Source organism: Mustela nivalis (genome assembly GCF_964662115.1).
Source record: "Mustela nivalis genome assembly, chromosome: 12".
NCBI lineage: Eukaryota > Metazoa > Chordata > Mammalia > Carnivora > Mustelidae > Mustela > Mustela nivalis.
The window spans coordinates 74,010,014-74,023,851 of NC_139031.1; the positions used below are offsets into that span (position 1 = coordinate 74,010,014).

The window sequence follows — 13,838 nt, forward strand, 5'->3', positions numbered from 1 at the left end:
TACATGGAAATGCATGTGACTTTTGGCATCTCTGGTTAAGGGGCTTTCTTTGGGGGTACTGAGTTTCCATTATATTCAATGACACAGGACAGAAGGGAACTGTACAGTGTCATTTAATGCAAGAAAGTGAGGCTTAAAAAAACAAAACAAAAACAAATGATGCGGGGCACCTAGGTGGCTCTGTTGTTGAACTGACTGCCTTTGGGTCAGGTCATGAACCCAGGGCCCTGTGGATTGGGTTCCTTGCTCAGTGGGGAGCCTGCTTCTCCCTCTCCCATTGCCAGCCGCTCCCCTGTTTGTGCCCTCTCTCTTTCTCTCTCTGTCAAATAAATAAATAAAATCTTAAAAAAAATAAAAACCCCCAAATAAATGATGCTTACTTTTAACCTATATTGAAATGAGAGAAATTTTATCATGGACATAAACATTTAGCCAGTCACCATTAATGACATTGTTTTGTCTTCACCAAAGCACGTTTTCTGGGCAGCTTTGTGGCTAGCCCCTTGGGAATAGCACACGTTCCCTATGCACAGCCCGGGTGCGGGGTCGCCGGGGTCTCTGGTGGACATGATCTATGCCATTGAACTCCCTGGAATGGGCTTTTGAGAAAAATACACGTTCGCACCTTTGCCAGTAGAACAAGATGCTGTCATGTGTGGCACTGAAGAGAAGGCTTCTAATTTAAAAAAGAAATCACTGAACTTGCAGATGCTAAAGTTCTCGCTGTCAGAATCATCTCTGAGATGCATTTGGTAACTGAGCTGAGGCAGAAAATCCAGAGAGGCAGAATAGCCGCATAACTGCTTTCGAGAATTTTATCTGTGACTTCACTTATCAAATTCCTTAAAGTGTCTAACAGAGAGGGCTCTGGTTTTCCCATCCCAAAATGTGGTTAGCATTCTCTTCCAGCCCAAGTCCCTTTGGTCACTGTCATTAAAGAAGGTAGGCTATGTTTGCTTAGGGGAAAACCTAGTGAAATAGTAGAGGTAAAGAGAAAATGACTTAGGGGTTGCAAAAAGGCAATTGTGAGACAAACACAATGGAAATGTTAGGTAGAAGAAAGGGGGAGTGTGAACATCTGTTTCCTGATACATGCAGGGTTACTTGTGAGGGTCAGGGCCCCCCTCTACTCCCGCCCTCAGGAGGATGGAATGAGGATCTCAGGCATCTTGTGACTTCCCCCTCCAAAGGGAAACTGGATTGACCTCTCTCTGATGGGGATGCACTAGGTCTATTCTGCTTGGAAGCAGCAGATGGCTTAGCTTGCTGAAAACTCTTGGCTCTTCCTGGATTGGCCAGCAGGATTTATGTTTATAATATACTTATGCCTGTGGCAGAGAAGACCATCAATTCCGTCTGCGTCGCCAAATAACTTGCTAATTTTCCTGGCTGGTCTAGTACATAGTGTCATTATGGGACTCCCTTGACTGTCAAGTGCAGGCATTTTATGCTCATTTTCTGGACTTGCGCTGTTAAGAAGGAACTTGGGCATTATGTGCCTTTTTTTTTTTTTTCTTGCATAAAGTCATATTCAGACTTGTGTAATGGCTTACCCCTTTTAACTGGGGTATCTTAAAAGGCCTGGCCATCGACAAATGCCAAGTCTGATCCTCGCGGGCTTGCTTTCAGTTGCTGTCCTTCTGTGGGAAATTAGAGTGTGAGTCTGGAAGACTGTTCACTTGATCTTTTTATACCCTTGCTCCTTCTAACGTGAAAATCCTTTGTAATAAAGAGTGATTCTGTTAATGAAGCCATTTGCACTTCACCACCTAGACAAGCGACTTTCTGAATAAGGTTTTGGCAGAAGAAATCAATCTCCATATGCCTGAGGCTCCTCTGGGACCCAAATCTGAACATGATTAGTTAGCAGAACCCTTTTGACTATTCTTAATGATAATGGCGTGCATATCTCTGAATGATCACCATGAGCAGGAGAAACACACACGCTCACGGGACCAAGTCTGGATACAGAGTGGCTCGAAAGACAATTGGACACACTCCTGTTTCTCACCTCTCCCTCCCTGGTCTGCGCTTAGTAGAACTCGTATTAGTGTCCACAACATTCCGACCTGCACGGAGGCCCTCGGGTTTTCTGCTGCATAACCTCACGCGTACACCCAGCTTGTGTCCTTCGTAATTAGGCAACTCTCCTTCCACTTGCAGCTTATGTTCTTGATGGCCTGTCTTTGGGAACCAGCTCTGGGAAGCCCTTGTGCTTCTGAAGCTGAACCAAGATGGTCTCTTCCTTCTCATTCAGATACGAAGAATGTTTGCTTGTGTGTGAGCAGCATTACAAGTATGAGTTGAAGATTTTAGGGTCTTTGAGTTAAGTGTTATTTGAGGGAGTATTGCCAGTTTCAGTAAATGTCTTCTGTGTGGACAGGTACTTCTGTGCTAGAAATGCATTCTCTGGAGGGTGCCAGAGAGAGCTGGGGAAATCGTAGTTGCACGGGGCTGTGGCACGAGACAGAGGACGGGGGTTCAGAACACCTGGCCCCCTCTGAACCCACTGCCTGCTCCCTCCGTGAGGGTCCTCTCTGAGGCTCTCCCTGGCCCGCACTGATAACAGTGGATGAAGGAGGCGGCGTGGTTGAGGCCGAGGCTCTCAAAAATATGTTCCTTGGGCCACTTCCATTGAACCAGCTGGAGTATCTGTTACAAACCAGATTGCTTTTGACCCAGACCATATGACTCAGCATATCTCTGGGTGGGGCCTGGGAACTTCATTTCAAAGAGGGTATTTTGTTTTGTTTTGGTTTGTTTGTCCTTTTGGTACACAGATATTGGGAGCCATTGGCCTAGCGGTGTACTTAAACTAGAGAAAAATGAATGTTACCTTCATTTTTATTATTTTGACTCCCACTGCGTATATGGTTAGTCAGATACAGCTAAAATTATTTTTTTGGCACTCAGCAGGATGTAGACATTTCACAGACCATGAGTTTTCCAAGATGTCCCTAAACATGTCCTTTTCTCCATGCCTGCCTCTAAGTTTGGTCATGCTTTTCCATCTTTTTGGAGCAACTGCTCAGCTTTAAAATCCAATACCAGTACTTTGTCTGCTCTCAGCCACCTTGGCTGTGGTCAGGTGGCTCACCCAGGCTCCTACGTGAGGTGGCATTTCCTACTCTTGCCCGAGAATTAAGTGGGAATGAATTTGGCCGCACCTTCTGGCCTGGGTAACTTCTTGGCATTAACAGGATTGCTTGTGTCCCACCTTCGTGATTTCTGATAAAACTGCAGTGCTGGAGGAAGGCTTAGGTGAATGTGTCACAATAAAAATGGCCATGAATTATTTCAGAGGTGAGGGCGTCTATGTCCCTTCCCTCAAATTTGGACAGGCTTTGTCATCCTCTCTAGGATTGCATATGGCAAGTTGTCTTTCCAAGCTGTGAAGTCTGAGATCATAGTGACTGTGGGCCTCCGGCTCAGCTCAGTCTCTGCTGAAACCACAGAAGGACCTGGTCCAGGCCTCGCAAGAGCAGATGAATTGATCAACCAAGCCCTGCCTGCATTCTGGGCCCACCAAATCCTAAAATGATAAAGGCGTTATTGTGTTTTATTTTCATTTGTATTTTTTTTAAAGGTTATTGCTTTGAAGTCACAAAGCTTGGGGGAAGTTTGCTATGTGGGAATAGCTACCTACATGTATGTATGTGTTGTGGGGTAACCTTGATGCTGCACTAACATATTCTCATCAACACATAGAGTTGTTGGTTTTCCATCTGGAGGGATTAAATTAGAAAACCAGCAGCAATATTGGTAACAATAATTCAATACACTAAAATGCTTACATAATACTTAGCAGAACATAAATTACATGCCAACTAAGTAAAACATATGCTTTACCTAATGAACTCGGAGCAATTTAAGGATATTTCTTGATTTACAAAACCGTGTACTTCCTGGCACTTAGGAAGGAAATGAATATAAATAGAGCTGATTATTTAATGGAGGAAACAGGCACTGAGAATTAAACCGGTTGCTTTAACTGTCGTCATAGTGGGTCAGTAATATGTCCATCCATAAACTAGGTCCCAGAGACAAGTGTCTTTCAAACTTCTTTGGCTGCAATTCACAGTAATAAACATTTTACCTGGACCTTGTTTACATACATCACCTCTGGAGCAAACTTCATGAAATACTACTTATCCTTATTACATATAATGAACTCTGATATATTTAATTTTTTTCTTCTGAAAACTGTTGGCCAAACATGCTGCATAAATTTCACGACCCATTAATGGGTCTTATACTATAGTAAGGACAACACTTGTCTAGACACTGAGTTTCGTGGGACCAGGGCATCTATCCTTTTTCCCACTATGTACACAGTTGCTTAGATATTTTTGTTGTGTAGAAGGTACTCAAGCATTTAATGAATGAGTGGATTCCATGAGTGACTGTAGTTCCAATTTCTTAAAATGGGTAAGATATTAATCACAAGTCAGGAAACCCAGTTTCGATTCTTGAATCATTGTATATATTTGAGAGGTACCTCCTATATTTTCTCATCTGTGAACCAGAAATTGTAATGTCTAGTACTCATGGGATAAAATGAGCCCACAAGTAAAACTATTTTAATTGAAAGATAAAGAATTACAAATAATGGATTAATGTATTTATTACATATATACTTTGAAATGCCCAGAGGTATCACATGAAAAATTCTTCACCTTAATATTTTAATACCACTTCATTAATATAATAGAGAAGGACTATTTTTAAAAATGAGGTCTTTTCTTAAGAAAAAAATTTACTTAAAATTTCATTGCGTGAAAAAATTGTTCTAAAATGTTGGGCTGGGTAGATGCTGACTTTGAAGAATTAACTGGGCCGCTCAGAGATTAGCATTCTGAGTGAAAGATTAAGCAGATCCATTGTGATCAACAGACGTTACTTTTGTGTAAATGGATATTTTTGAAATTCTGAAGAGAGACTTGGTTGGGTCAAGTGCCCTTGTTATTCCTGGAGGAATTTGTTAATTCCTGTATATATATCAGGAAATGCTGCCATTTGAAAATTACTGAGGTCTGCACGTATATGTCTGTGGAAGATTTAAGGAGTTTGTTAAATTGTTTGAATAACAACTAGGAACTCTGAGCTCAGAGAACGAGATGACTTTTTCTCGGAAGTATATCTTGCTGCCCAGCCTAGGGGAACTTTCCTATTCTCCCGATAAAGCCTACTATGGACCTACGTTCCCTGGCAATCTCCGAACTTGCAGTTTGAGTCAAGTGGCCCCATCCAGTGGTTTGACACACTGCCTTTGAAATCAGAGAAACTGACTCTCAATTCCGGTTCTGCCACTTTCAATATGTGGGATGCCGGTTTCTTGATATTTGGCATTGTGCACATTAAATAGGATATGGCACAGGTGCACACGTGTGTATAACCTTGAGCACCATACCCAGCAGATAGAAAATACTCAACGAATGACAGTCCCTGTTTCCCACTCTTATCATTGTTGTTCTATGTTATTACCAGTTCTTTCTTGTCTGGACTCGCTAGCTGTAAGAGTTGGGCTCTAGAAAAGAGATTTGTTTGCTCAGAAAATAAGCAGGTTTCTCTAAGGTCCAGGGAAAATCATTTTACAAGTTGTACCATGTCCTGGCAATGGCGTCTGGAAAGACAGTCACATCCCTATCTCCACCCGGGAGTGGTAGATACAAACGGTGCATCCTGGAAAGCCGCCTTTCAGCCAGCAGCCTTGCCTGTGTTTGCTGGGGGAAGGGCAGCCCTGTTACAGTTCATACTTTGTTGCTGAATCTGGGGCACTAATGTGATTGCTCACTCTGTGGTGCTGAGCTATTTTGAAGCATCCTTTCCGATTGACTCAAGGCAAAAACGGTGAAGTAGTCATTTGTCTCTGTCACTCCAGTCTTCCTTCCCCCTCCTGTGGTTTCCCCCTCCTCCTTCCTCCCCTTCTGTCTGTGAATTTCTCAGGCTTTGTACCACAGAGAAGCTGAAAATGGCTTAAAAGCCTGTCCCCTTTAGGTTCCTTGAGCCTAAGAGTTACGTGAGTGATTCACAAAGGGGAGTATTTCAGGTATTTGCAGGTCAGCAGGGGAAACCACCATGAACTGGTGGGGTTCCTCTGCTGTCCTGCACTTGACACTGCTTCTTTGCCGGCCTGCGACTGAAAAGCATCGTGTCACTGAAGCAGGAGGCAGATGTACTCCAGCATTTTTCAAGGTGTGTGCTGTGGGAACACATTAGCTGGTTTAAATGTGGTCGACTACATTTAAGAAACAGTAAATCACAGCTAAACAGGCTGCCTGGCTGTACAGTTTCTTAAGACAAATACTTCATGTTTAAGGAGGTGCTTTGAGCTTCCAAAGTGGTATTCAGGATGTACCATTTTCCGTCTTACTCAGTCATCTTCCCTTTTTAATTTTTCGTGAAGCACCTTCATCATCTCGGTGACATAGAACATCCTTTACAGAGCACCAGTCTAATCCACCCCTCCAGACCCGGGAGTAAAGTAGAACTGCAAAAGGTAAACTAAGGTGCTCCAGGTCACCCCCTGACCTGGTCACAGAGTCAGGACTAAGGAGTAAGTTCTCAGACTCCATAGCATGGCCAGACACCCTAACTGCCCCTGTGAATTTAATGTTTGTCTTCCCTGCTGGACCGCATGCCCTACCAAAATAGGCGCTTTGACTCGTCTACTCCCCTCTGTATCCCTAGGACCTAGCATGACCCCTGACTCGTGTGGTTGAGCCAAGACTTACGAAAATGGAATTGAGATTATTCATGGGGATGGCCCTTTGTTGTCCCTATCTGACTATGTCCTTGGCTTCCCCTCTGAGCCTGTTGTCTGTTCCAGGGCTGGTCACGAATGGGTCAGCACCGAGTTCCATACTTACACTGAGAATATGTGGTCCCAGTTCCGCTGACACTGAACCTGTTGAGGTGCAGTCTGTGTGTGACCACATTCTTCTGCGGCTGGAACAGGATGATGTGCACCTTGGGTGCGAACAGGCAGCCCAAGACCACAAAGCCACTGAGGCTGACGGAGATGCACATGGTGGTCGTCTGCACCTACAAGAAAGGGTTGTCTCGTTAAATGTCTGGCTGCAAATTCAATCATGTGGCCTACTAAAAAGAACACTGAGAAAAGACCAAACTAAATAAGGAAACAAAATCAAACAAACAAAAGAACAAATCATCCCCAGTTCTGTTGTTAGTATAACCAAACCAATATAATAATTAAATGGGATCTTCTGGGCTTGGGATGTTCATGGAAACATCACTGAAGATTTGTAAGCAAACACATTTGTGTCGGGTGCTCCTGAATGCTTGCCAAGACTTTACCCGGATTTTCTTGTTTTGTTTGTTTTCTTCTTTATATTTGTAGAAAGACATTTCTGCAGAACCCCCTAAGTCAAAATCCTGAATAGTAAAATATCAATATTCAGTGATGAACAGACCAGGTTGCTGATGGTTTCAGTCCATCAAGCTGGCTTGTTTAAGATTTTCTATAATCATGAACAAATTGGGGTCTTTTACACTTTCCTTCATCTCTCTTTTTTTTGCGGGGAATTCTGCCTATCAGCCATTGGTTTCCCTACTCAAAATCGGGGAACATTGTCAACTTTCTTCTGGGGTCTCCATCTTTAGTTATTTCATTGGCACCTCTCTGAAATTTTGATACATCTGGTACTCCCTGCTCAATCATTTTGTTCTCTAGGCTTCCATACACCTATTTTTGACAGAGAAATTTCTGTTGCTTCCTCTTTGCCTCCCCTGAAAGTACACCTCAGAACTAGGTTTTATCATCTTTTTTTCATTCGTTGACTTTCACTCTTCATCTTCACTGATCTCATCAGCTGTCCTAACTTCAGCTCCCATACATTTTCTGGAAAATCCTAAATTAGTTTCTATATATTTTATTGCTTTCAGTACTGAAAAACAGAAATTAATTATTTCTTGTTTCAGTTTCTACTCAGAGGAGCTATGGTAAATCCTAGAGTAATTTTAGATGTCTTTGTCCTCTTTCTCCAGGCAATGCTATTACTAGATAGCATAATCTCTCATGCCCTAAAGTGTCCTACCTTCTTCCCTGATCAAAGAAAGCTGAAGACTGAACAATTAACTGGAGAAGCCACATAACGTTAGAAGGCTGCATTCTGTTTGTGACTAAAAAAAATTCAGGTTATACTTGTAGCGTAATTCTTCAGACTCTGGGTTTACTTTATATGCTAAAAGCACAATCTGTCTTCTCTATTTTAAATCTCTTGTCCCTTTTAACTGTCCTACTTGGCCCCTACATTACAGGCTCCTTTCCCTTTTGCTAACTGCTCAGAAAAGAGTCAACTATCTCATTCCACGATGTAAGAAACTTGATAAATCATAACGGTGCTATTTATAGTAAGTCCAATTTCTAGCATAATTTGTTTTTATTTTTACATAGATAAACAATATCAGGACTGTATTCTTCTTTTAGAGCTCCACCCCTCCCTCCTCAGCCTTGACTATGGAGCTGACAGGAGAGATATCAGATATTATAATGAGGGCAAGGCATGTTCCGATGTGCCAGTTTTCAAGGAAACCTTTTCTAAAAACATGCCTTTAACGTTGAAACTTTCCGCACTTGAAGACATTACAAGGAGAGGAGAGGCTTTTATGAGGAAGATGTATCGGAAAAGTTGTGCTATGAGTTGTAGACCCTTCCTCCGTGAAGGAAGAAGTTTGAGCTTATCGCCTCGCTTTGAAGACCTAGAGAGGAGAGCTTCCTTATGGCCTTTCACAGAAGGTTTAAGGTTTTCCTTGTGGGAGGAGGATGCCCTGGCTTGGAGCCTGATTCCTGTCTCGGAAATCTAGAAGATGAGAAAAGGCTAATTACTTTCTTGGCACAGCTTGCTACTGTGCAGAGACTGTCCTTTACTGTAAGAATTTATCAGAACAAAAGATATGTGAGTCCCATGCATTGGCAAGATGGGCCATACTAGAAAGAGCCATCATGGGTAGTCTTGGGCTCGTGTGGAGGAGTTTGGAGTCCTTCCTAGAAAGAGGCCAATGGTGGGGTATAGCTGGGTGCCCTGGGACTGAGCACGGAGCCCCAAGGGACAACTTAAGGTAGGATTTGCCAGCCAGCTCACTCAAGGACCAGCAGGAGAAAAGAAAGCACCTGGAAATTTCTGAATATTGCATGAAAAACAACCCTTAGTTACCATCAGGTATCCTAAGAACGTGTGTTTAGAAAACACTGCGGAGATCACAAAACCATCCAGTTATGTAAGAATTTTCTAGCGTCTTCCTTATTACTTTTTAACCAGGACTGAGAGGGAAACAGCAACTGGTGGACTGGGGCGTGTGAACAAGGGGAAGAGAAAAGTCAGGGAGTGCAGGCTCTCTGCCGGAGGCAGGCCAGACTTTGGGAGAAAATGAGGATTGATGTTAAGTCAAGGTATGGTTTTGATAATTACACAGGACCAGGCATTTTAATTTCCTCGTAGAGACTATTTTCCACTGAAAATGACTGTAGAACAATCTCACCTAAGAGCACATACTCATGGGCTTGCCAGGGTTGTAAGCATTTTCATTCATTGCTTTCTCCCCAGCACCAGAAAGGGGCCTCACCTGTGGTGAACGAGCAGGATTTAAATGTGCCCACTGGGATTTTCTTCCAGGGGTGGGGACTTACTACTCTCACCGAATACTAAAGAGGCAAGGGGCAGCAAAACTGAAGATGCATGTTGATCATAGTTTATACAGCACATTACTTAATTTTTTTACAGAGTCCAAATAGTAGCCTCATAAATTCATGTGTCCAGTTCCTTTAATAAGTCACACCACTGCAAATTTGTCTTGATCTATAATTCTTCATGGTGCTCTGCTCTCACCTTCCCCAAACTCCCAGCACCACTGGACATGGTTAATTACTTCCTTCTTTTTGGCTTCCTTGACAGACTTCCCTACTGCAAGATCCTCACCTTCATTTTCTTATTGGCTTTTTCACTTCTCCTTGAACTTCGAGTGCTAGAATGTCCCAGACCTCAGTTTGGATTGTCTTTTCTTCACCATCTCTTTGAGTTTACTTAAGCACCTCCTCTGTTCATGTAGTTCAAATATTTATTACTAGTTCCAACCTGTCTTCTCGGCCTCCGGACATAGATTCATTTGCTATCTTGGCATATTGTCTTGGATACGTAGCAGGCATATTGGGATTAATAGGTGACCAAAACTGATCCCTTCCTCCAAGGGTCTCCCCTTGAGTAAGTGACATCAAATCCCTGCCAAGTGTGCAAGCCCAAAACCTGGGAGTCATGCTTGATTTGACCTTTTCTCTTACACCCACTCATCCAGTCCAGAAAGTTCCATTTATTCCTTTGGAAGACAATTCTCCATCATCACTGTCTGTGCGGTGGTCACGTGACCCACTTTGCACAGCCCATGGGGAGTGGAGTTCAAGGAACCAGAGCCAAAGCTGACCCTCTGGCTACCACTATTGCTTTCAGTCATAAAGTCTTTTTTTTTTTTTTTTTTAAGATTTTATTTATTTATTTGACAGAGAGAAATCACAAGTAGATGGAGAGGCAGGCAGAGAGAGAGAGGGAAGCAGGCTCCCTGCCGAGCAGAGAGCCCGATGCAGGACTCGATCCCAGGACCCTGAGATCATGACCTGAGCTGAAGGCAGCAGCTTAACCCACTGAGCCACCCAGGCGCCCCCAGTCATAAAGTCTTAAAGTCAGCGTCAACAAAACTGTGGCAAGCTAACGCGTTACCTTATAAGTAGAGTTAAATCTCAGATGATACAGTCTTTGACAGTTTCGGTAATGAGGTCAGAATGGCTTTTTCAAAGAGGAAGTCTGAGGGCCTTAGGGGCTGAATTAACAAAATTTGAGAGAAGTACAAGAGAATCAGTAGCAAAAGCGTTGACCAAATTCTATGGCCAACGAGGCAGTAATAGTGCTCCCTTTATTCCCTGTTAATGAATGAGGTGGATCTGGGGAAGGGCTGAGGGCTGAGTGACCGGAAGTAGGTTCAGATAGAGCGGCCGGATCAGTGCTGTAATTGCTGCTAACTCTCCCCTAGGGTATGGAGCAGATTTCCTCCCTAATCTTTTTTTTTTTTTTTTTTAAGATTTTATTTATTTATTTGACAGAGATCACAATAGGCAGAGAGGCAGGCAGGGGAAGGGGGAAGGGAGAAAAAGGCTCCCCGCTGAGCAGAGAGCCCGATGCAGGGCTCCATCCCAGAACCCTGAGACCATGACCTGAGCCGGAGGCAGAGACTCAACCCACTGAGCCACCCAGGCACCCCTTTCTCCCTAATCTAATCCAGGTCCTGGTTGGGCAGGAAGTTCAACTCCCTATCACATCAAACTTGCAGAGACATGCTCTGATACTGAGCATGAAAGGAGAGACCCACAGAGAAGGCAAACTCTAGGTGAATCATCTACACTTTAGCTGATTCTCCTGGGAGCTGAGGGGGCTGGGTGCGTAAACTCTTGCTGAAGAAGAATGGCAACAGCTGGGCCCTGCTAGGGCTCCCTATAGTCTCTCCTGCCAAATTTACATCCATTCCAAGATGACAAAGGTCTCTCAGTTTTGTTTTTTTAAAGATTTTATTTATTTATTTGACAGAGACCACAAGTAGGCAGAGAGGCAGGCAGAGAGAGGAAGGGAAGCAGACTCCCTGCCCAGGAGAGAGCCCGACGCAGGGCTCGATCCCAGGACCGTGGGATCATGACCTGAGCCGAGGGCAGAGGCTTTAACCCACTGAGCCACCCAGGCACCTCCGTCTCTCAAGTTTTTTTGCAGCAGAACCTGGTAGCAAAAAAGGAGCTTCGCCTGTTTGCAGGATTCCTCTGAGACAGAAAAATGCTCTGGAAACCATAGATGAGGCAACTGATTAGTATTTGGGTTCTTACTGACTTGGATTGGATTTAAAATGCGGACAGAGGGGCTGCATTCAAGAATGAAAGAATGAAAGTGACACAAAGAAATCCAGATGAATTCTTGCGATTGGCTGCGGCACTGGAAAACATCCCCAGCCCTTTGGCTAAAACCAGGCGAGACTCTGAGAGATGTTATCACGATGAGACAGCAAGTGCCCCAGATTAAGATGGACTTCTTTAAAAAAGTCACTGCTGCTCAAGTCAAGGCTGAGTTAGCCTAAGTGCACAAACCATGTGCTCCAGGCAGAAAGCTATCTCCTGGCTTCTGAGTCAGGGAGTTCCCAAAGTTGAAATGAAGTGACAGTAATGATGATCTTGCTGTGCTGTCTAGGCTTTGGGGGGTTCAGAGACACTGGATCTTTGTTCCGCTGAGTTTAGTGTAGCTGCTGCATGCTTAAAATTGAAAGCTAATGTTCTTTACTCACTAGTGTGGAGCTACTCTTTCCCTCTGCTGCTGATGCCTCCTTCACCCACCACCCTGATTTTAACTGCTTTAAGGAGAAGGATACTCAGGTTTGTCTCTCTCTCTCTCAAAGAAGTAAATAGTTAAAATAAATCCTATGATGAACACACTATCAACATTTTAGATAAGGACAGAATCAGTAACAGAGCTGTGGTAGGACAGAAATAATGTTTGGGTGCAGTATTTTTTAGAAATAAAAATGAATGCTAAAAACCTATGATGGGGGTGCCTGGGTGGCTCAGTCAGTTAAGCATCTGACTCTTGGTTTTGGTTCAGTTCATGCTCTCAGGGTCCTGAGATTGAGCCCTATGTCAGGCTCTGTGCTCAGTGGGGAGTCTGCTTAAGATTTTGTTCCTTTCCCTCTACCTGCCTCCCACGGCTCACATGCATTCTGTCTCTCACATGAAGAAGTCAATAGTTAAAGTAAACCCTATGATGAACACACTCCCAACATTTTAGATAAGGACAGAATCAATAAGAGAGCTGTGGCAGGACATAATCAGTCTTAAGGCAGATACTGATCCTGTGTTGAGGCTGTTTGTACAAGGGTCAGCTAGCCCCCTTTATATTGCCTAGTGAAAACTGGGGCCTGGGGCACATCCCTAAATGCTGCACTCTGGCTACAGCTGTGGCTGTGGGTAGTAAAGTCCTTTGTCTCTGAATCGGCAGTCCCGTGTCTTCTGCCAGCATCCCTGAAGCCTCACAGTCTAACCTGGTAGATTGCAAGATGGGTAAAAACCCCTGGCAGTTCTTGACAGGTTCCGTCTCCACTGTTAATATTCTTCCATGTAATGGGAACATCCACCGCAGCCACCTAACTGGTCTCCCCGCTCCTGCCTTTACCTTTAAGTCTGTGTCTTCAGCAACTTGATATATTTTGTTCTTTTTTGCTTAGAATGTGAGATCATACAATGTGAGATTATCAAACTCCTCTGCTTAAAATCTTCCAATGGTTTCTTTTTCCGTATAGATGAAATCTAAACTGTTTTGCTCTGGCCTGTAAAGTCCTACATGATTTAGCTTCCCTGCCTACCTCGCAGAGAAAAATCACTCTTCCATCTACTCATTAAACTATAGCCATAAATACCTTGCTTTTCTAAGAGTGTTTTTTTTTTTTTGGTTTTTTTTTTTTTTTGCGTGGGTTATTCATCCTTGCTGTTTCTTTTAAGTAGCACATAGACTCCCCATTGCTAACTCCTTCCCATCCTCCAGCAGAGTATTATGAAGTAGACACTAGCAGGCGTGGCAGACAGATTTTGAAAGACGTTGAGATTTGAAATATTTCTTTTAAATCTTCAAAATAGTCCACATGGGAAAACTGGAATGCCTTTGTGAGTATTTGAACCTTGTCAAAATTCCATTCGCCTCCAGAGGCTCTGCTTACTGTGGGGAAAGTGCCCACCTGTGCCACACCCTGTAAAACCCATCTTCTTGAGATGCAGAGTATGGTCCTTTGTCCAGCAGCATCTC

At 43.6% G+C, this 13,838-nt stretch overlaps 1 protein-coding gene across 2 annotated transcripts in view; it reads right to left on the reverse strand.

Moving 5' to 3' along the window:
• GRM3 (glutamate metabotropic receptor 3) overlaps positions 1–13,838 on the reverse strand; it is a 226,234-nt gene that overhangs the window by 7,694 nt on the left and 204,702 nt on the right. For both annotated transcript variants that reach the window (XM_082694145.1, XM_082694144.1), the window contains one exon: positions 6,870–7,044. In XM_082694145.1, the coding sequence (XP_082550271.1) occupies positions 6,870–7,044 (175 nt within the window). The remainder of the gene's footprint in view (positions 1–6,869; positions 7,045–13,838) is intronic.